General features: G+C 58.0%; 1 protein-coding gene across 1 annotated transcript; it reads right to left on the minus strand.

Annotated features, from left to right (window-relative positions):
- Positions 1–1,654: 1,654 nt before the first annotated feature.
- LOC136313267 (ATP-binding cassette sub-family C member 12-like) lies at positions 1,655–14,220 on the minus strand. The gene is made up of 7 exons (XM_066243484.1): positions 14,178–14,220; positions 9,761–9,850; positions 7,510–7,699; positions 6,903–7,062; positions 4,654–4,732; positions 1,846–2,010; positions 1,655–1,747 (listed from the first exon to the last, which is right to left on the minus strand). The coding sequence occupies exons 3-7, from the start codon at positions 7,604–7,606 to the stop codon at positions 1,655–1,657; spliced, it is 594 nt and encodes a 197-aa protein (XP_066099581.1). The 5' UTR covers positions 7,607–7,699; positions 9,761–9,850; positions 14,178–14,220.
- Between the last annotated feature and the right edge of the window lie 8,159 nt (positions 14,221–22,379).

The raw sequence follows: 22,379 nt of genomic DNA on the forward strand, positions 1-22,379 counted from the left end.
GGGAGATGGGAGTTGGCAGGTGGCCACGTGCATGGCTTTCTCAACCACACCCTTCGGGGGGCGCGCCTCCTGCTGGTGGCACCGCTGTTGCTTCGCTGCTGCAGCCAGGGCCTTGCCAGTCTCCAGACTGGGAGCCCGGCCCGCCACCGGCTGCCCTTGCTTCCCCTCTGGTCCTGCGGGCACCTGCCTGGGTTTGGCCAGCAGCAAGCTGGAGAGTGGTGTGACGGAGGCCAACTCCACAAGCCCGGCCCTGGGGGTGCTGGCCAGTGGCCTGTCTGTCGTGAATCTGAGCCCCCACAGTGCAGATCCGCCTGGTGGCAGGGCGAACGGTGGGGGCTCCCCGGGGTGGGGGCGGCTCCCGGGCTCCAGCCTGTGTGTGAATGAGTCCGTGTGCTCATGCCACTCATTCCAGTGCTCACAGGTGCCCAGCACGCCTGCCTCCATGTTTGGAAGGATGGGGTGGGGGCTGGAGACGTGGACTAGACTGGAGGGTTTGCTGGCCGTCCCTGCCCCGTGCCTCATCCAGAGCTCAGCCTGGGGAAACCGCCCCGGGGCCTCCAGTCCTGAGGCCTGAGAGACGTCACAGTGTGGGTGGGTCCTTCTTTTTAATTTTATTTTTTTCCACTGTCACTGTGCGTCAGCAGCTCTGACTCCTAGGCCCCTGGGATGTCTCCTGACTGCCTCTGTCCCCGCAGACCAGGAAGTCAGAGCGCCTTTCATTTGAGAAACGCTTTAGGGGTTTATGACTGAGCCAGTGGAGAAAGCAACAAGGGCCCGTGAGAGGAAATAGAACACCTCTATTCTGACAGAGGTTAGAATACTGTCCGTGAAATAACTGCAAGGCGACATTTTGGGGTCGTTTATAATTTCCTACTGCATTTTAATGACCAACAGAGGAGATAGAAAACTGTCATTTGTAGAGAAACGCCAACATTTCTGTTTTCCTGGTTATTCTAATAGATCAAATGGAACGTACAATATGATTTTTTTAAGTATCTTCTTGCCAAACCACTGGAACCGCCCTTGCATGGCGCAGACCCGTGTAGTTACTGCGCGTCAAGCGCTTGGAACGCAAGTGGACAGAAGCTAAGCGGGAAGAAATCGCAGGTCTTCTCCCTCCGACAACAAGGCAGGAACCTTTACAAACCCCGTCCTGGGGCTGTGCCCATTCTGTTGACTTGACCGGGTTTTAACTGGAGGTTACTGTTTTTCAGGCAGGGGTGTGGTGTTCATCGGCATGTGAGAGACCGTGAGGGTTTCAGGTGATGGGCAGCTTTTTAACCCTGCGGCTTCGTGTCCCTCTGTTCACAACCCAGAACCGGCCCCAGGCCCACCCAAATGAGGTTGGGAGGCATGAACCGGGCGAGGCTGGGAAGCGGCTTCTGCTCAGCTCAGCCTGGGTGTCAGGAGGAGGGTGGGAGGGACGTGGACCAGGGCTGCCTGCGGGAGTGACAGCCCTCTACCAGCAGGGTGGCCCGACTCTCTTCTTCCTCCTCCTCCTCCTCCTCCTCCTCCTCCTCCTCCTCTCCTCCTCCTCTTCCTCCTCTTCTTCCTCCTCCTCTTTCTCCTCCTCCTCCTCCTCCTCCAACTCTCCCTCCTCCTCCTCCTCCTCCTCCTCCTCCACAATCAGCTGATGTGGCCCACACTGGGGCCTTTACAATAGGGCCTTGTTTTCCGCGGCTAGTAGCATTGCAAAGGCGGACTCTGGCTTCTCGGCAAGGACTTCAGGCTTGTCGAACTCCACCACCTGGAAGTCAGAGAAGAGGAGCTGAAAGTGCCAGGAAGTACCCACCCGCCAGAGAGCCGGACCTACTGACGCCAGGCGACACCAGTGACTTCCTGTACCTTCCCGTTTTCCATGACCAGGACGAGGTCACAGTTGAGGACTGTGTTGAGGCGGTGGGCAACAGTCAGCACCGTGCAGCCCTTGAAGGCATCCTTGATGGTGCTCTGGACAAGGCTGTCGGTCTTGGAGTCCATGGAGGCAGTAGCTTCATCGAGCAGAATGATCTGTTGAGCAGGAACCATTATAAAAAGTCACGCTAAGCCAAAGCTGTACCGAGAGGAAAATTTATAGTCTTAGCTCTACTTATACTTTTCAAGGAGAAGGGCTGAAAAATAATGGGCTAGGTATCACCTATCTCAAAAGTTAGAAAAAACAAGGGCAAAATGCAAGTCACATCACACCACCTTTATTTTCTTCAGAGGGACTGGCTGGGGAACGAGGTTGTATAGTCTCTGCTCCTCTTTTTAAACGGTTTACTCTAATCTCGCAAACCGATAGGAAAAAGCACCCAGGTTTATCTGCCGTGCTAACACAAGTCCGTATGTGGTCCTAATATCAACACTTACATTCGCTTTCCGTTGTAAGCTGTAACAAGTCCACACACAGTCAGGGCTTACAACAACAGGAATTGTTATCTCGCCGTTCTGAAAGTCGGAAGTCCCAAAGTCAAGGGACTGTCGGGCTGCGTTCCTTTTGCGGGCTCTAGGGAAAAAACCGGCCCCTTGCCTTGAACAGCTCCTAGACTCCGCCTGAACTCCTTGGCCTGTGGCCCCCTCCTGGCGCCGCTCTAACCGCTATTCCGTGGTCAGATCTCTTCTTCCTGGCTCTCCAGCCTCCCTCTTGTAAAGACCTGGGCCCACCCGGAGGGTCCAGGCTCATCTCCTCATCGTGAAACCCTTGGCTTAATTGCATCTCCGAAGTCCCCTTTCCCAGGTAAGGCAGCAGCACAGTCACAGGTTCCAGAGGTAGCAGGACGTGGACGCCTTGAGGGACATGGGGTGGGGTCATTATTCTGCCGTCCACCATACCAGTCTACCGGTCAGTGGGCTTGAGCTCAGTGCTCTCTCTGCTTGACCTTGGTCAGATGACTTAACTTCCCCCAGAGCTCCATTCCTGTCTTGTTGGTAAAAATGAATTGTACCTTCTTGAGAGCATGGAATGCAAAAATGACATAAAACTGCTTGGCAGTCAGCACGGAGGACAGGCAGGCCCCGCTCTCCTGCCATTAGCACATCTAGAGAACACACACAATGGCTCACATTTCCGTCAGGGGGTTCAGAGAATGAGCTTTCTAAAGCACCAGCAATCTCTTCCTCGGAACCAGTGAGCCAAGGATGTTTAAGTTGCTAAGAAAAACGAGCGTGCATTTCACCGTCCTTATATCCTCACGCTCTGAGGTGCCCTGGGTCCTATTTATCAGGCCTTGGAGCCGTCCGGGGACAGAGGGAAGAAGCTGAGAGGGAGATTTCTCAAACTCAGACCACTTAGGAGGACAGAGAGAATACCTACGCAACACCCCGGGGAGACCCCAGAGAGGCAGGTGCTGTTGCTGGAAATGGCTGTTATTATTCAATTGTTAGCTCCCACAACTTTGTCTTAAGGAAAAAAGCGATGGGTTTCTAAATGGCCCCATTGCTCTCTCTGTGCTGAAGGACAGACGTGCTCTCCCCTGTGGACGGCGTGCGCGGGGGATATCTGGACGTGGACCCATCCGTTTTCCGCGCTGCGTCCTTACTTTTGAGTTACGGAGAAGCGCCCGAGCCATACAAAGCAGCTGCCGTTCCCCGACTGAGAAGTTTTCCCCGTTCTCGGTGACTTCCGCCTGTAATTTTTCCGGGAGTTTCATTATCTGTGAAACAGAGAACACCAGGCTCACGCTGATGGTCTGTAAAACGGCCCTGCGTCCTCTGTATGGTCCTGCCCCTCCCCAGGCCTTCACCGCTGGCTTTATTTCACCGCAGGGAGGGAAGGACAAAACGGCCATCATTTCAGTATCGCAAACGGGCACCAGGGGAAGGCCAGGAAGGAGGCGGACTTGAATCATTTAAATCACAGGCTGATCTCGCCCCGTCGACACCTCGCCCAGAGGAATGCGCGTGGTGCACAGATGGTCCCGAGGGGCACAAACAAGTGTGAATGGCTTCCAGGGTCTGTATTTCAGTGGGCAGAATAGAGATGGGATAGGACAGTTGTCTGGTCATCAAGGAAAGTAAGACAGGGTCTGATTTATCCCGCACGACAGGTCAGAGTGGCAAGGGGACGTGGATGCTCACCGTGGTGCCACGTCCTAGGGACAGAACCCCCCTGCCCCGTGGGCTGCAGAGGTGACCGCTCCCCGTGGAGCCCAGCTCAGCTCTTACAGGGTGGGGCAGGCCAGCTCGCAGAGGCCAGGTCTGCTCAGCCCAGCGCGCTGGCCCCTCCTGGAGCGGGCCATGCCCCCCCTGGAGCGGGCCACGCCCCCCACCTTCCCGGGGCTTATTGTTCCCAGAGGCCCAGCAGTAGCCCCTCCCTCGGCTCTAAGGGGGCGGGGGCGTGGGGAGTGTCAGTCTGCTGTTCAGTAACCTGCACCTGTCACTTCTCTGAGGCTTCGTTTACGCATCTCTGAAAAGGAGGGGTACCAGCCTCGGAGGGCTGTCGTCAGGGCCGAGCACAGTGACCCCCACGGGGGACTCGGCTGACTCATTGCCAACCCCTCATCTTCCCTATTGTTGCTTTTAATCGTAACAAGTGAACAAGGCTTGTGTTCTGACATACGTGGGACCAAGTGATAAACCTGGCCCAGTGCTGGCCCAGTGCTCCTCGGGTTTAAACCGGGGCCAGAGGTCAGGGCGTGGGTGCCAGACAGAGCCCTGGACAGCGAGGCCTACCGTGTCTCTCATGTACGTCCTCTGCAGCACCTGCCAGAGCGCCTCGTCCGCATGGCTGTCAAAGGGGTCCAGGTTGTGCCTGTGGCGGAGGGGGGGCGGGGGAGAGGAAGCTGGGTCTCTGCTGGAGGGGGTGGGGGGGGAGAGGGAGCTGGGTCTCTGCTGGAGGGGGTGGGGGGAGAGGGAGCTGGGTCTCTGCTGGAGGGGGGGGGCAGGGGAGAGGGAGCTGGGTCTCTGCTGGAGGGGGGGGGCAGGGGAGAGGGAGCTGGGTCTCTGCTGGAGGGGGTGGGGGGGAGAGGGAGCTGGGTCTCTGCTGGAGGTGGGGGGAGAGGGAGCTGGGTCTCTGCTGGAGGGGGTGGGGGGAGAGGGAGCTGGGTCTCTGCTGGAGGGGGGGCAGGGGAGAGGGAGCTGCGTCTCTGCTGGAGCGGGGGTGGGGGAGAGGGAGCTGGGTCTCTGCTGGAGGGGGCGGGGGGAGAGGGAGCTGGGTCTCTGCTGGAGGGGGCGGGGGGAGAGGGAGCTGGGTCTCTGCTGGAGGGAGGGGAGAGGGAGCTGGGTCTCTGCTGGAGGTGGGGGGAGAGGGAGCTGGGTCTCTGCTGGAGAGGGGGCGGGAGAGAGGGAGCTGGGTCTCTGCTGGAGGGGGCGGGGGGGGAGAGGGAGCTGGGTCTCTGCTGGAGGGGGTGGGGGGGAGAGGGAGCTGGGTCTCTGCTGGAGGTGGGGGGAGAGGGAGCTGGGTCTCTGCTGGAGGTGGGGGGAGAGGGAGCTGGGTCTCTGCTGGAGGGGGCGGTGGGGAGAGGGAGCTGGGTCTCTGCTGGAGGGGGTGGGGGGAGAGGGAGCTGGGTCTCTGCTGGAGGGGGCGGGGGGAGAGGGAGCTGGGTCTCTGCTGGAGGGGGCGGGGGGAGAGGGAGCTGGGTCTCTGCTGGAGGGGGCGGGGGAGAGGGAGCTGGGTCTCTGCTGGAGGGGGTGGGGGGAGAGGGAGCTGGGTCTCTGCTGGAGGGGGTGGGGGGAGAGGGAGCTGGGTCTCTGCTGGAGGGGGTGGGGGGAGAGGGAGCTGGGTCTCTGCTGGAGGGGGCGGGGGGAGAGGGAGCTGGGTCTCTGCTGGAGGGAGGGGAGAGGGAGCTGGGTCTCTGCTGGAGGGGGCGGGGGGGGGAGAGGGAGCTGGGTCTCTGCTGGAGAGGGGGTGGGAGAGAGGGAGCTGGGTCTCTGCTGGAGGTGGGGGGAGAGGGAGCTGGGTCTCTGCTGGAGGGGGCGGGGGAGAGGGAGCTGGGTCTCTGCTGGAGGGGCAGGTCGGAGAAGGAGCAGGTTCCCTGCGGCGTGTGGGGGGTGTGGGAGGTGGTCATGACCCAGCGGCTCCCCAGGCAGGGCTTGCTTAGCCCAGGACGACAGCCCATAAAACACCAACCTCAGGCCAAGAGACTAAGGACCCCCAGCTCTGATGGAGCACAGGCCACCCAGGCAGCACATAGGATCTCCTGCTCAGGCATGGCGCCGACCTTGGCACTCAGGAGGACAATCTGGTCCTCTCAGCGGCCGCGGGCAGTCCAGCGGGTTCGACCTTCTGCATATTCTTGGCGCAGAGGGGACAGCACAATGGCCATCGCAGTCAGCGAACCCTAGAAGCATGAGCTCCGTCTGGGGCTCCCGGAGCACCCCAGAGTGAGCAGCTCTCTTATGGGGCGTGAGCCAGATGTAGACTGCCCCTTTCATACGACACTGACCATGGCCCCTGCTGCTCCGTGGGAGAGGTGTCCCTCCCACGAGAGTGTCAGCCGGTGCACGGGACCAAGTGAGAGACCGGCTTTCTCCCTGAGCCCAGACATCGGTCTTCAACCCTGTAGGAGCTGCAGCCACTGTTCTTGGACCTGAACTTCTGTTCTAACACACTTTCCGACGATGGTTGGATAACCACTTACTTCACTGCACAAACCGGGCACTTCTGAGAGTGGCTGTTGCTTAACGTGATCGGATGCCAAGACACAGGCATGAGCCAGGGCCACGCAGGGGTTTGCTCACCTGCGCATAAGCACCTCTCTTACTAGCGATGGGGTGTACTGCATACCATGCAATGAGGCCGGGGGCCCTGGTTCTCGAACCCTCCTACGGCCTCCCTGGGAAACAAGCGCCAGCCCCTTGGCATGCTGCTTCCCTCGGCAGAGCAGCCCCCGCCAGCCTCGCCGTGGGCACTTCCCAGGGTTCCTGGTCGGTCTGGGGTCACTACCCAAGATTAGGAATGCAGAGCGATCGGAAACAGCTACCTTACTGTACCTACGAACAGGACAGGGTCCTGGGGGATCACAGTCAGCTTGGTCCGGAGGTCCTCCAGGGCCACCGTGCAGATGTCCACCTCGTCGATGAGGATGGTGCCGCCGGCTGGCTCCACCAGGCGGAACAGGGCCATTCCCAGCGAGGACTTGCCTGGGGACGGTAAAAGCAAGAACAGCAAGTCCCACGTCAGTTCATACTCCTGCCACATCCACGTATGGAATCAATGTTGTGACAGCAGCTCTGTGAGGGTGACGACCCCGTATAGACAGGAAGTCCTCCCTCTGTGGGAGTGGTCAGCAACCCTGACACGCCAGTCCACCCCCAGCGACCCACCCCTCCCTGCAGTGGCTGTTCCCACACGGCTCATCCTCTGGGTCCCATTTCACCAGAATGGTCGTCATGTAATTAATTCAGTAACAGGTGCGTTTGCTTCCTGCTTTGCACACACAGTCCACCTGGAACCCCCGTTTACAGCGAAGGGATCTGAGGGTCCTCGCAGGCGGCCTGCCGCAGGCACACCCCACCCTCCGTGTGGCTCCGCCCGCGGGCCCCCGCGGAGATGCTTGGAAAGGGCCAGGGGCCCGGAGCCGTCCTCACCAGATCCCGTTCTTCCGACAATCCCCACGGTCTGCCCGCTCCCGATGCTCAAGTTCAGCCCGTCGAGAACAAGGGGAGTGTTGTCTCTGTACCTCATCTGGTAGTCTCTGAAAGTGATCTCCCCGCGGCTGGGCCAGTTGGGGGGACAGGTCCCCACTCTGTGGGGCTCAGTGCATTCAGGAACGCAGGTCTGAGAAGCAGAGTAGCAGCGAGGGGTCAGTACTCGCTCACGCCTCCACTCAATGCGTTCATTCGCTCACACAGTTCTAGGGACGAGCTTTCACGGTGAGCTAGACCAGCACCCGCGAAACTCACATTCCAGGGGGAGAAAGTTAGCTAATGAGGAGCAGGAACGTCAGACATGAAGACGGGAAGACAGAGGGCTGTGCTGGAATATAGTGTGTGTTCGAAGACGGTGGAGGGAGGCCCCTGTGAGAACTGGGGTGCAGAGAAGGTGCTGCTACAAGGAGGTTTGAGTCCAGAGCCTTCCAGACAGTGGGCAGCCCGCACAAAGGCCCTGAGGCCAGAACACACATGGGCACTGGGAGGAACAGGGAGAAATGTCCCGTGGCTGAAGGTTCGGGAATCGAGATGGGTGGACTCTAGGGACAGCTCGTAGCCGGCCTTGCGGGCCTGGGCACGTGTCAGCAGCGTGACCGCATGCCCTGGAAGCTGGGTAGCACGGGCAGAGACCACGCCTTGAGGTTGTCAGAGCTCATCCAGATGCAGCTTCTGTCCCTGCGGGCGTCCTCAGGGTGTCGGGAGGCAGGAAGAGGACACGAATGCAGGATGTCAAGTTCAGGAGTCTTTAGAGTTCCATGGAAAGGACACTGACGTTTCCAAAGAGCCCAAGAAATGCGAAGTCTAATTAAGGATGGAGCAGCTCGGTTTCATTACAACACCAAGCCCTCCTCTGAAGTCAAGAAGTCCCTGTTAGCGACAGGAGAGCGGGTTCCCAGGGCCACGGGCCCTGGTAGGGTGGCCGGCCGGCCCATTCTGGTCGATCAGCAGCCACAATTAGCCAAGAAAATGACTGTACTTCTAGACAGCATTTTTCACCCATGGAAGATTTAGAATGAATAATAGAAGTATTTCAGAGAAGCAAAATTATAGCTAACAATAATGTTTTATTAGTTTAAGGCACTGGCATAGTTGGTGTTTGAAAGTTTCATACCATTAATAACATGCAGGCCTGTGATTCTCATTTAAAACGGTAATCGAATAACTTATTTAAACATAATTTTAAGTTAAAAGCTTATTGTTTACGTATAGCATTGGGATTGTTAGGCCAACTCAGAGCCCACTATGTTTACGTGGTGGGTTACACACATCTGTGTTTATTAGATTTATACAACCTCAGGAGCATTTGTTTATTAAATCAGATAATCAGGGTACTTAGAAAGGAAATGTAATTGATTGAATTTTAAAAGGCAGTTTGCAACGTTTTTGAGTGTTTAATGAAGTCTGTAAAGGGGCCAGATGCTATTCAAGGGCCTTGAAAAGCGATTGCTTGACTTAGCTAGACTTATTGTATTTTCAAAGAAGAGCTGGATTTGTAAGTTGAACATAATAGCTTTTAAAGAAGAGTTAGACTAGTTTTGTTTTTTTAATTTACTTTTTACTGAATCGAATATTAATTTTCAGAAACTAAAGCAAGCCACCGAATTATCTTTTCTGTGTATAGAAACAGCCTTGGGGAAGCTGTTTAGAAAACAAAGCAAACCTCTCTCCCAACATCAAGGACTTCAAGTTGTTTTGTAAATATGGGTTTTAATAAGAGGGTTTGCATCTGAGTTTAGTGTCTAAAAAGATCCCTTTCACATGTAAAAGGATCAAATGTTTGCACTCATTTCCTTTCTTTCTTTTTTTTTTCATTAAGTGAGAGGTGGGGAGGCAGACACACAGGCTCCCGCAAGTGCCCCAACCGGGATCCACCCCACAAGCCCCCTACCAGGCAATGCTCTGCCCATCTGGAGCGGCTGCTCCTTGCTTGACAACTGAGCTATTTTAGCATCTGAGGCGGAGGCCATGGGGCCATCCTCAGCACCCAGGGCCAACCCAACTTGTTCAAACCATTTGAGCCATGGCTACAGGACAGGAAGAGAGAGAAAGAAATAGAGAGGGGGAGGGGTAGAGAAGCAGCTGCTTCTCCTGTGTGCCCTGACTGGGAATTGAACCCAGGACTTCCACACGCCAGGGCCGACGCTCTACCGCTGAGCCAGCCGCCCAGGGCTCTGCACTAATTTCTTACCGAAATATATTCCCTGAACAGCTCCACGGAGGTGAACTTGGCCTGGGTCTCTGTCCCCGTGCGCACACACACTTGGAGCAGCCCGCTTAGCTGTGGCAGAGGAACAAGCAGTCACGGTTGGGGCCACCCGGTGAAGTCCCCGGCCGCCCGCGGTGCACAAACAGCAGGCCCCGTCCCCAGCCAGGTGCTCAGAGGTGAATCTCCTCCTGCTGGGCGCGTTTGCCTTTGAACACTCCCCTTTGTATTTGGAAACAAACGGTGGTGACATTGTCCCTGGCACCGCAGAGGGTGAGGATCAGCCCACCACAGTGCCGCCTGAGCACGCCTCCTGGTTTGAGGGGCTGCGAGCAGGGGTTCTCCTGGGGCTCAGACAGCTGGGCAGGGGCCCCTGGGGAAGGGGCGGTCCTGAGTCCCTCTGCCCTCCCCGCATTCCCCCCCCCCACCCGTAGTCAAGAGGCATCACAGATGTTGAGAAGTGGCAGAAAGCCACCAAGCCCATCTGCCTGCTTCCAACATGAGAAAACCCGGGCCCAGACGGGAAGATGTGGCTCCATGAGGCTCAGCCACCTTCGGCCAGGGTCCCCGGAAGCCGCCCGAGAGCCAGGTGCAGGCAGTTGTATTAGGGCAGGGTGAATGTTGTCCCCACAACAGGTATGTCCACATGACCTGTGAGTGTGACCTCACTTGGAAAAAGGGTCTTTGAGTATGTAATTAAGGCTCCTGAGATCATCCTGGATTACCCGGGTGGGTCCTAAATCCAGTGACGAGTGTCCTTTAAAGAGAGCGGAGGAGAGAAGGGAGGAGGAGGCAGGGCAGAGGAGATGGAAGCGTGAAGGTGGAGGCAGAGGCTGGAGTGATGCGGCTACAAGCCCAGGACACCAAGGGTTGCCAGCACCCCCGGGGAGACAGAAAGAAACAAACTGCCCTGGAGCCTTCAGAGGGAGGAGGACCCCTTCCTTCGGAACTTCTGGCCTCAGACTGAGAGAGAATGGATGTCTCGGCTTGAAAGCTAACGGCTTATGGTACTTTGTCGTAGCAGCCCCAGGAAGCGGGTCCGGGAGGCAGACCCAGAAAGTACCAGCAGGGGCTGGGGAACAGGCGCGGAGGGGAAGGTGAGACGGGAGAGGTTCATCTGAGGGGAGCCGAGGCTCCATCCCGCTGGGGGTTCTGGGGGTTCTGGGGTTCTGGGTGTCGGCTCGGGGCTCACCCGCGATGTCCCTGGGAAGCTGGGCTGCACCTCCCCTAACTCCCTTCCATCCATTCTGGGGCCGCTCGGCTGGGGGGACCCCCTGACCTGAAGCCTGCCTTGGGCTTGGACGGGGCACCTTCCTGCAGCACTTAGAGACCCACCAGTCTGTCCTGGGGGGCTGGGGCACCGACAACACCCGCCTCAGTCACAGAGCAGGCTAGTGGGCTAGAGGTGGGACCCGACGGGTCTTCCCTCACGAGGTGAGCAGCCTGGACCGGGCCGGGCCTGTCGGGAGCTGACTTGCGGGGGGTGAACGTGACAGTCAGGACCCCTGCACTCACGGGGCGCACGTTCTCATGGGCTGCAGGATGAGACACAGGGAAGTTCAAGGGACGATAAGAATGTCAGTACGACATTGGCTCCCCGAGGCACTGGCAGCCGCTGGGGGTCAGAGTTGGCCCCAGCATTTTTTCTCCTCCACAAGGACGTCACATGCACTGTCTGCTCTGTGGGACTTCACTCCCACGTCTCATCCATCCAGGGAGCCTCCTCTGTTCTCAAGGGATGCGCTGTCATTCGGAGTCTGTGTCCCCCAAAGGGGGCTAATGTGCCATGAGCACCCCCAGATCTCGGCGTATGCCGACCCCTCCTAAGGAACCTTTGCGGACAGCCTCTGGGGAAGCCGATGGTACCTTCCCGGAATCCTGACCTCAGTGGAGGGAAGCGGCTTCACTGGAGAAAGTAAGAAAACCTATTCCACATTATCTGTTCCATATTTCGCTCGGCAGCAACAAAAGTCAACGGCCATCAGCAAGGAAAGTCCGTCTTTTTCAGTTAGGATAGAGTCCTGTTGGTTCCTCCTTCCCAAAACGCCATTAAAATGAAGTTGGAGAGTTTTTCAAAGAGAAAGAGGCCTCAAGCGGCCAGGTGGTTGGGAGGAGGCATCTTTGCACGAGAGAGTTACAATTTCTGGAAGTTGGAAAGAGGATGCAAGCATTTTGATGGGATGGAGGCAGGATGTTCTGCCGGGGCCGGACCTGCAGGACCAGCGCTGCAGTGGGACCCTCGGAGGCTCCAGGTGTGAGAAGGGCCCACAGGCTCATTAACAGCCTCTGTAAACGGCTTCTCCTCTTGGAGCTCTCTCCTCCCTTCCCTGCTTGTTTCTCCGGGCCAGAGGCAGCTGGACACTTTATCCCTTGGCCAGTGTGCGCGTGCGCGCACACACACACACACTCACACTCACACACACACACACACACTTCTTGGAGTAAGTGGGGCTTCCAGAGCAGTGCCCTAGATAAAACCCCCTTAAATCTATGCTCGGGTGCCTTGTGGGCAGCTACCCGGTGCTCTCCCGAGGGAAGCCCACCTGCAGAAAATCCTTGCCCACTCACCCACAGTTAGAACGCTTCCCATCAGGACAGACCCTGCAAGGTGAGTGTATGCAAAAGCAGAGGAAACCCTGAGCACCCCATCCGGCCCCTCCTCCTCAATACAAATGGGTCAAGAAATGTACAAACAACACCAATGGCACAGAAGAGCAGGAGCCAGGTGGCCCAAAGGAGAGCCTACCCTGGAAGAAGACGTATCAGTCAAAGAAGAGAGGACACTTTAAGGAAGGGAGGGAATCTCTAATTCATAATCTCACAGATTTAAATTCCATTTAAAAATGACTCTTTAAAAACTCACTGAGCTTGACCAGGCAGTGATACAGTGGATAGAGCGTCGGACTGAGATGCGGGGGACCCAGGTTTGAAACCCTGAGGTTGCCGGCTTGAATGTGGGCTCACCAGCTTGAGCGCGGGGTCCCCGGCTTGAGCGTGGGATCATAAATATGGCCTCATGGTCGCTGGATTGAAGCCCAAGGTCGCTGGCTTGAGCCCAAGGTCGCTTGAGCAAGGGGTCACTCGGTCTGCTGTAGGCCCCCCCCTCCGTCAAGGCAGATATAAGAAAGCAATCAATAAACAATTAAAGAGCCGCAAGGGAGAACTGATGCTTCTCATCTCTCTCCCTTCCTGTCTGTCTGTCCCTATCTATCCCTCCCTCTGTCTCTGTCACAAAAAAACAAAAACAAAAAAATTCACTGAGAAAAAGTTTATGGAAAGATAAGTATATAAACGTATGATTGCCAAACTTAAAACTCCAAAGAATGGCGGAACAACAAACCTCAGGAAAATTCCCAGATAAAGATGAAAAGACAAGAACAGGGAGACTCGCAGGTAAAAGAAAGGAAACAGGAAAATGTCGGTGCGAGAAACTCAGTAATCACCCAGTGTCAGTCCCGGAGGAAACAGAAATTGTGAAGAGGAGAGAAATGAGAAGAGGAGACCTTCTCCCAGAGATCCGGCTTTCGTGCCACACGGCCCCGCCCCGAGCAGGATGAATGAAGGCGCACCCGCTGGGACAGACCCGTTCTGGAACTCAGAGCAGCCACAACAAGGGCGGCGTGGGGACAGCGTCCAGAGAGACACAGGAGGCCGCGGTCCAGCAGGAAGGGTCCGACTGAGACGGGCTCAGACCCAGACAGCCTGGGTTCAGATCCTGGCTCTCACACAACAGGTGTGTGACACTCAGTCTCCTCATCTGTAACACAGGGATGGTGGCAGTACCCTATCTCGTGGCTAGGGTGGTGGTAAGTGACCTAATTTATGTTAAAGGGTTTAGAACAGTGTCCGAGACATTCAGTAAATGGCATGTGATTGACGGTTGTTATTTTTCAGAAGGAAAAGGCCGAAGTGACCAGAGAGAGAATCAGTGGTTACTTGTCTCGGGCGTCGTGGCTGCCCCTCCGGCATTCTTTCCCTGTCCCCACGTGGGCAGCTGTGCGGCTGGGGCTAGGACGGGGGTGTGACGCCGCCTCTTGGCCCAAACCAGTGACCCCCATCCCACCACGCCACTGATTAGTTCTGGGATGCCTAAATTAACCCAGAAAGAGTGAAGCCCAGGGCGTTTGTCTAGTGGGCAGGGCAGGAAATGCTTGCCTCCTGCTGTCTTCCTTCCAAAGCCCTCAGAAGCTGCTGGTCACCGCAGCCATGAAGAAAGTCACCAAGGCAGGAAGACAGAGCCAGGGCCATGACCCAACCATGCCCGAAGCCCACACAACCATCAGACCTTTTAAAGATGGGAACCACTAAGCTCTCTTCATTGTGTAAACCCACAGGGGCTGAGTTTTCTGTTATGTCCCTCCTCCCTCGTGGGCTCTGTGCCCAGCCTCACAGTGGCTGTTACCTGGATGATGTAGGACAATGACAAGCCTTTGGATGAAGCGCTGATCGAGGAGAAACTCATGGTCACCAGCAAGGCCACCAGTAAGGTGACGACGTTCATGAGGACATCCGTTCTTAGAGCAAACCACCTTAGCGCACAGTTGAAGTACAGGAGGTGGCTGGAGTTTTCGTCATTTAGCATCTTAAACCTGAAGTTAAGGAACAGGACAGAACAGGAGATGAGGCTGTGTGTCGCAGGTCAGCGTCACGGCCCCTGGAAAAGTAGGGCAAGGGGGCCTCTTAAGGGCGCGTGCACTGTCACAAAAACAAACGTATATCTGGGCTCTTTAAAGTCTGCTGTCATGGGCTTTTTTTTTTTCTATTTCTTTTCCCCAAAGTTAGGAGCGGAGAAGCAGAGAGACAGACTCCCGCATGCACTGGACAGGGGTCCACCTGGCATGCCCACCAGGGGGCGATGCTCTGTCCATCTGGGGTGTTGCTCTGTTGCATCCAGAGCCATCCTAGCGCCTGAGGCAGAGGCCATGGAGCCATCCTCAGTGCCCAGGCCAACCTTGCTCCAAAGGAGCCTTGGCTGCAGGAGGGGAAGAGAGAGACAGAGAGGAAGGAGAGGGGGAGGGGTGGAGAAGCAGATGGGCGCTTCTCCTGTGTGCCCTGGCCGGGGATCGAACCCAGGACTTTCACATGCCAGGCCGACGCTCTACCACTGAGCCAGCTGGCCAGGGCCCGTCATGGGCATTTTTTATCTGCACGTGTTTTGAGACGCTGCATGTGGCAGTGGAGTGCACGCTGAGGGGTCTCTTGCTGTCTTTCCCAGGACGGGCAGCGGGAACCCCAGCTGAGAATGGAAGGGGTCGAGTACCTCATGCGCTCCCTCCCAAAGATCTCCATCTTAGAGTCGGCCACCCGCAAAGGCCGTGTGGAAGGGACAGTTGGCCTCTGGATCTACAGAAAGGGCGGGCTGGGTTGTGGAGGCAGTGGCCTTTAGGGACGGTCAGTGTTGCTGATGGGGGGGGGCACTTGATTGGTTCCTCTCCCCAAATCAGGGAAGGGGGAGTCCAGGTGGTTGCTGATAGAGCGGGGACTCTCTTCAAGAAGAGGAAGCTGGCGTGGACCTCCGGAGGAGGAGGGAGCACAGGGCAGAGCGACAGACACGACAGACGCCACTGGGGGCTGAGGGCAGGACCCACCCCGGAGGTCCTGTCCCCCAGATACACGGGGGCGGGGAGACCCCACCCGTTCCTGTGGTGCAGAGGGGGCGCGGCATCTGGGCTGCGGTCCTGAGACAACATCACTCCCCGTGAGGCAGAGGCCTCTCCACAGAGGATCTGAGGGTGAGGTTGCCAGGCAAGGCTCATTGGAAGCCCCGGGCAGACCCTGCCCGTGGGCAGTGCCTCAGCAGAGCCGCCAGGGATCTGGTGCTGCCGGGGCCTCCGCCACGTCTTCATGGATGGCTAGGTCAGCAGGAACGAGCCGCGGAGAGGAGAGATGCCCTGGACACAGCGGTCACCCGAGCATGTGTCCTCCCTGCCTCCGCTCCCCTGCACGGGCCTCAGAAGAGCAGGCCCAGAGATTGGGCACATCCTCGCAGCCCAGCAGGACCACACCAAGCCTCTGGGGAGCGGGGAGGGCTGGGTCTTCAATACATTCAGGACTGAAATTTTAACTGGACTGGGCTAACCCATAACCAAAAGAGACACTCAGATCCCACTGTCACTAAAGTTTCCCCTGACCTACTTGGAAAAACTGGTAGAAATCACTGGGGGGGGGGGGATGAAGACTTCAACGTTCAAACCCCTTGAGAGCTGGTGAGATCCTCCACTGGCACCACCTTGAACGTCCTCAGGCCTGGTGCTCCATCCTGTTCTGAAAGTCCTCGGAGGACTCTGTTTGGAGGCACCTCTGCCTGGCCAGGCTGGGTCCTGCTGCAGCCTCCCCCTCCGGTTTCCTCTGTACCTTATTGTCCCCAGAGCTTAGTTAAAATATTCTTGCAAACACCTTGGTGATTCTCTCTTCTAGCTATAAAGCCTTCATACTCAACTGACAGCTTAAGTGACTTAGAAGTCATCCGGGGTCTTATCTGGGAGGTGAGTTGGATTGCAGGGAAATAGAATCACTGGCTGGGATCAAATTGGAATCGGACCTCAAGCCTCTTGTTAATGCTATAGCATTTGTGTCTGGTGGCAAAAGCAATGTGTGTCAGGAGTCCCCAGCCCTCTGGAGAACCCATGACAGGCGAGGACATATTGAAAGAGGGAAGACCCGCCAATCACGCAGGCTCAGCGTGAGGGGACAGAGCTTAAATCCGCTTTGTCAGAAGTAGAGGGACGGACGGACACGGGTGGCCCAGTGTGTGACGCAGGACGGTGGACATGTGACATTCAGGTCAAACTAGTGACAGGGCTAGTTTATGGCTGAACCAAAGGCAAGGGTGCCAAGTCCACAGTGAGGTTCTGGGTGGTGAACGGCAGAAAGAAAGAAGTAGCTGCAAACTGAAGTGTGTGTGTTAGGTTTTTAAGGAAGGAAAAGATAGAAAACAAAATCTCTGTTGCTCTAGTATCTTGTGAAGAGCAGAGAAGGCCCTGAATGCATGTCGGATGAAGAAATAAATAAGTAAAAAACCAAAACAAAATTTTAATAAATGTGGCAGAGATTGCTATAGATTGACCAAACTCCATTTCTTTTCCTCCTGTGGATACCATTGGACTACATTTCCCAGCCTCCTTTGCAGTTAGGTGAGCCCATGTGACAAGTCTGGCCAATGAATATGCAGAAGGGATGAGCATCATCATTGGGGTGGAACCAATAAAAATTTCATATGGGTCCTCCACCCAAATCTCTCCCCTTCCAGTTAGACATAGAGGACCCTGGAGAAGTTCCCAGAACCCTTCAGATGGAAAGGTCCCAATGAAAAGAGGTTGTGCACCTAAGTGTGGAGCAGTCCCTGCACCTGCTGCATGGACTCCTGCTCAGCTGTGACTTGGGGAGGAGTCAACATGTTTGTGCTAGAGCCTTCCCACCTTGCTTGGACTTGCTTCTCACCGTGTGCTCCTGTGACCGATACCCAGTGCTTAGTGTGATGAGGTTGTGTTTTAGAAGTTTGGAGCTGGAAGACACCAGAGAAATTTTCTAAAGATGGACACTGGTCTGTCCGCTAAGCACAATGGATGTGGCCTTTAGAAGTTTTCTTGACTAGCAGCATGTAAATAACAACATGGAAGATGGTATTTAAAACTAGAGCAAGATGAAAACGATAAGTATTTCAGAAAGAAAAAGAAAAGACTGGAAGGAGACATATGAAAATAGTAATAGGATTTGGGTTGGGGGGGCTATGATTGGCTGGGTTTTTTTTTTTCCCCTCCTGTTTTCTGTTGTCTCCTGTTTTCCTAAATTGAATGCATTTTACCTTTGGCGTGACAACATGGAACATGTCGGGTCACATGCTCAGGGTGTCACTGAAGGAGCTCTCGCCTTGGGCGGCGGGCAGACCCCGGGAAGGAAGGCCGGGCGTCCAGGCCCCTCCTCAGTTCAGCTGGCCCTCCTGTCCCGCTGCTCCCGGGACCCCCCTTCCCAGAGCCAGGGGGGCCTTGACCTCCCGTTGGGGCACACGGGCAGCGGGGGCCGCAGGGGGCGGGGACTCACTTGCTGACGCAGGCCTCCTTCCTGCCGTAGGCGTGGATGACGCCCAGGCCCTGCACGGAGGAGGTGATGTGGGAGAACCAGGGCGCCCGGCTGACGTTCTCCACCTTCTTGAGCTCCCGGATTCCTCTGTGGAAGATGCTGTGGGCACAGCAAGAGGGACCGAGATGGTGGCCCGGGTAGGGTCTCAGAGGGCTCGCCTCAGCACACGCAGACCCGACTGTGCCCTGGGGACAGTGCCAGACAGGCGGCGTCTAGCTAAGGACAGGGAGGTGGCCCACCATTCTCCTCTAGGAGGGGCCTACCTGGTTGTGTGTGTGTTGGAGGGGGGGGTGCCTTATAATGTGGGTCTTGGAGGCGTGAGCCATTCCTGCCTGATGTCTCAGCTCTGGGTGCTTCTTGCAGTGTGAGTGGCTCGTCACATGTGACGCCATTCTAGTCTCGAAGGCCAGAGTCTTTCATAGGGTGCGGCCCCTAAAGATAGCCAACCACTTTCTGATGCCCAACCAGAGGACAAGGGGTCCTTCCCAGCTCTGGAGGCCAGTCTGGGTCTGGCGCGTCAGCCGCTCAGTGCTGTCTTCTGGAGGCTCGTTCAAGGCGGTTTTGAGCAAATGTCACGGGAGCCTCAGGAGCTGACTTTAAAGCTGAACCCTCTGCGGGGTGCGGCTCCCTGGGGGTTGAAGCCCCGGGCGCAGGGCACACGCCCCCCCCCCCACGTGACCCGGTGGTTGTATGGAGCCACCACACATACAGGTTTTGCTCGCTCCTGGACCTACCGTAAGAGAATCAGGAAGCCCACGGTGAGGCCGGCCAGCACGGGCAACACGGCCGGAAACACGGCGGCCAGCACCACGAGGATGCACAGCACCATGAAGACCTGCTGCAGGAAGTTCTCCGTGTGGAAGGGCAGCCTCACGTCCAGCTCGTCCATGTCCTTGGAGAACTGGTTCATGAGCCTGCCGCTGGGGGTCACGTCAAAGAAGCTCATGGGACTCTGTAAGACCTGGGGGCGCAGTCGGGAAGTCCGCATGTGCAAGGCGGGCGCCCGGTGAGCGCAGGGCCCGCCCTTCCCCCGGGGCCCCACGGGAGGGCAGCCGCACTGGGCCAGGGCGGACGCTCTCCTTTCTGTGGCCCTGGAAATGCGTGAGTGTGGGACTTGGCCCCGTGTGGGGCTCTCCTCCAGATCTGGGGTACGGCCTGTGTCCCTTCGGAGGATGGAGGGATCTTGTACACAAGGACAATGAAAATCCAAATTCCTCTTCAATCTGGGCCACACCTGGGCACCCGGCCAGGCCCTCACAGCAGTGGCATCTTGAGGCCCTCCATGTAATGTACTCGGGGCTCTTTGGGGCAGGAGATGCCCTCTTGGCCTGCTCACGTCTGCTGCTGTGCAGCACCCTTGGGGAAACATCCTGAACCCTCCAGCCCAGCCTGAGGGCCCCACGACGCCCCCCAAAACACACACAGAGGTCCCTGGAGTTTGCCGCCATCGTTGGTGATCAGATATTGGGAGACACTTCCCAGGCTCAGCGGTGGCCCCCTGAGCACCACGCCTGGTGCAGTCCCCACACTCAGTACGCTCTGGTGGTGGTGAGGTGGCCGCATGCTGCTCCCGGGGGCGGTACCTTGTCAAACACGCGGTCGTGCAGCGAGGACGACGCCATCAGGGTGGTCTTGGTGAAGGTGAAGCCTTTGGTGACGCTGAACACCAGCACGGACACCATGCTGCCCAGGTACACCCACTGGTAGGCGTGCTGCCCGGTGTCCGCCAGCGCCGCGCCGACCTCACACGTGCTCTTGTTGCCCTGGGGCCCACAGGTCATCTGTGTGGAAAGCAAAAAATAAAAATAAAAACAGCACCAAGAACTGGTAAACTGTCAGGAGAGTGGGAACCTTCCAGAGAGAAGGAATTGAGAAGAGGGTCGTTATTAAGAATGAGTCGGGTCTAAAACCACGGTGGTTCCCTCCAGGGCCTCTGTGCTTTGTGTGGGTCCTGCTGCTGGGCCGCCGTGGCCCCTGGCGGCACCTGACTTAGGAGGCTCGGCCCGGCCCTTGGGAAGGCGGAGGGCACAAAGCAGGCGGAGACAGGGCGGCGGTCCCAGAAGCCAGCCGTGCTCCAGGACATCAGGACTGACGGCGAGCCCGAGGGTAGGACGGGGGCAGAGGGAATGTGCCTTCCAGGAGGGCACCACCACTGGGGGACCTGCCTCCCACCTGCCCGGGAGCCACCAGGCCCCTGGGGACACGGGCTTCTCTGTGTGACAGGACAGCCCCTGGAGGGGAGGAGGGGACCTGGTGAACCCAGGACTCAAGGTGATCAGAGCACCCGTGTGGCTCCATCCCACCCGGGGAGAACACACGTCTCTTCCTCCCGAGAAAGGGCTGTTTCCTTTCCCTCTGAGTCACGCGCTGAAAGCCAGGCGGCCTCTGGGGAGCAGACAGGCTCTTTTCTCTCAGGGCCATTTTCCCAGTGACAGCAAGAGCGGGAACATGAACCGCAGGGGGCAGCTGATGAATGGACGTCCACGAAGTGAAAGCGTCCAGGACCTGAGCGACCAGCAAGGGGCCTTGCTGTGCCCTCGGCTGTGCCCACGTCACCCGCCTGCTTGGCCAGCCGGCGGCGCTGCCCGGTGGGAGGCTGCACCCCGACCCGAAGCCTCAGGCTCTCCAAGGAGGGGCTCTGCGTGAACGAGCCCGCATCGGGGGCACGAACATCCCAGAGGCGGCTGTCTCGCTGCACAGAGCGAGCCACCAGGGGCTGGCTTCTCCCTGGGGAATGGTCTCCGGAAGCCATGCCAAACTTCAGGGGGGCCGTGGCACTGCCCTGCCACCCACATTTCCCCAGCACCTCCTCCCTTTGGTTGTCATAGCAACAGAACTGTACCACAGTGTAACCCTGGTGGATGGGCAGGCACCCCACAGCACTCCTCAGGGGCTCCTGGAAAGCTTGGAAACCATTGGCCAAGAGCTGGGCCAGCTTCCAGCAAGCTGGAGGCGAGCAGATCTGCCAGCCCTGCCCAGGAGGCCCCGGCCCCAACAGGAGCCTGGGGAGGCCGCGGGGGACCCTGGGACCTGCAGCACGCCCTGGTCCTGTGGAGGGACTCTGGGGAGCAGAACCATGGGGGCTGGACTCCTCGGGCACCGGGCGGGGTCAACGGCAAGATGCCAGCGTCCCTTCAGAGGCAGGAAGACAGGGACCAGGGCGAGGCTTCCCCAGCCCTCTCCGCCCCTCCTCGGGGGCGCCTCCCCACAGAGGCTGCACACGGTCCCTGCCCTGCACGTTTGGGGACCCCACAGACATGCTGTGCTTGCCCGGCACAATCCTTCAGAGACTGGAGGTGGTGCACGAAACTCCAGTGCCCTGCGCGTCTTGAAAACCTGAAGAGGGCTTCAGAGTCTGAATCGTGCCCGTCAGCAGCAGACCTCCCCTCCGTGAGCGGGGGCCGCGGGGCAGGTGAACCGCTGTGTGGCATCGGGCGGGGTAGGGCACTCACCTGGGAGCCCTTGTCTAACCAGAGGCCCAGCCACCAGTTGCTGAAGGCGGAGCTGCCGATCATCAGGAGGAAGAGCAACAAGGTGAAGAGAGAGAGGGGGTACCCTGCAGGAGAAGGGAGGTCCGTGGGTGCCGGGGGCTCTGCGTCCTCGGGCCCAGCCCTGACCAACCGGACACTTAAAACCTACAGGAAAAGGCCCCCCGCCCCTGGGAACCACCTTCCAGGCCGAGGGGAAGTTCTGGGAGTTGCGCCCCTAAACCCAAGTTGGGGGGCACCTGTCCACCTGGTTGAAAAACGGATTAAAGTTGTGAATTTTCAGTAAAAAGCAGCGGCCTGCACCCGAGTAGCAGTGACTCTGTTCCTGAACAACAGACAGATGGAAGCCCCGACTTGCTGGGGGGGGCAGGAAGGGATGCTGGGGGGGCAGGGCAGGAAGGGATGCTGGGGGGGCAGGAAGGGATGCTGGGGGGGCAGGGAGGGAAGCTGTGTGGGGGGGCAGGGAGGGAAGCTGTGTGGGGGGGCAGGGAGGGATGCTGTGTAGGGGGGCAGGGAGGGATGCTGTGTGGGGCAGGGAGGGATGCTGTGTGTGGGGCAGGGAGGGAAGCTGTGTGTGGGGGCAGGGAGGGAAGCTGTGTGTGGGGGCAGGGAGGGAAGCTGTGTGGGGGGGCAGGGAGGGAAGCTGTGTGGGGGGGCAGGGAGGGATGCTGTGTGGGGGGGCAGGGAGGGATGCTGTGTGGGGCAGGGAGGGAAGCTGTGTGTGGGGGCAGGGAGGGAAGCTGTGTGTGGGGGCAGGGAGGGAAGCTGTGTGGGGGGGCAGGGAGGGAAGCTGTGTGGGGGGGCAGGGAGGGATGCTGTGTGGGGGGGCAGGGAGGGAAGCTGTGTGGGGCAGGGAGGGAAGCTGTGTGGGGGGGCAGGGAGGGAAGCTGTGTGGGGGGGCAGGGAGGGAAGCTGTGTGGGGGCAGGGAGGGAAGCTGTGTGGGGGCAGGGAGGAAAGCTGTGGGGGCAGGGAGGGAAGCTGTGGGGGGCAGGGAGGGATGCTGTGGGGGGGACAGGGAGGGATGCTGTGGGGGGGA

The sequence above is a fragment of the Saccopteryx bilineata genome, chromosome 9, assembly GCF_036850765.1.
Source record: "Saccopteryx bilineata isolate mSacBil1 chromosome 9, mSacBil1_pri_phased_curated, whole genome shotgun sequence".
In the NCBI taxonomy this organism is placed as follows: Eukaryota; Metazoa; Chordata; class Mammalia; order Chiroptera; family Emballonuridae; genus Saccopteryx; species Saccopteryx bilineata.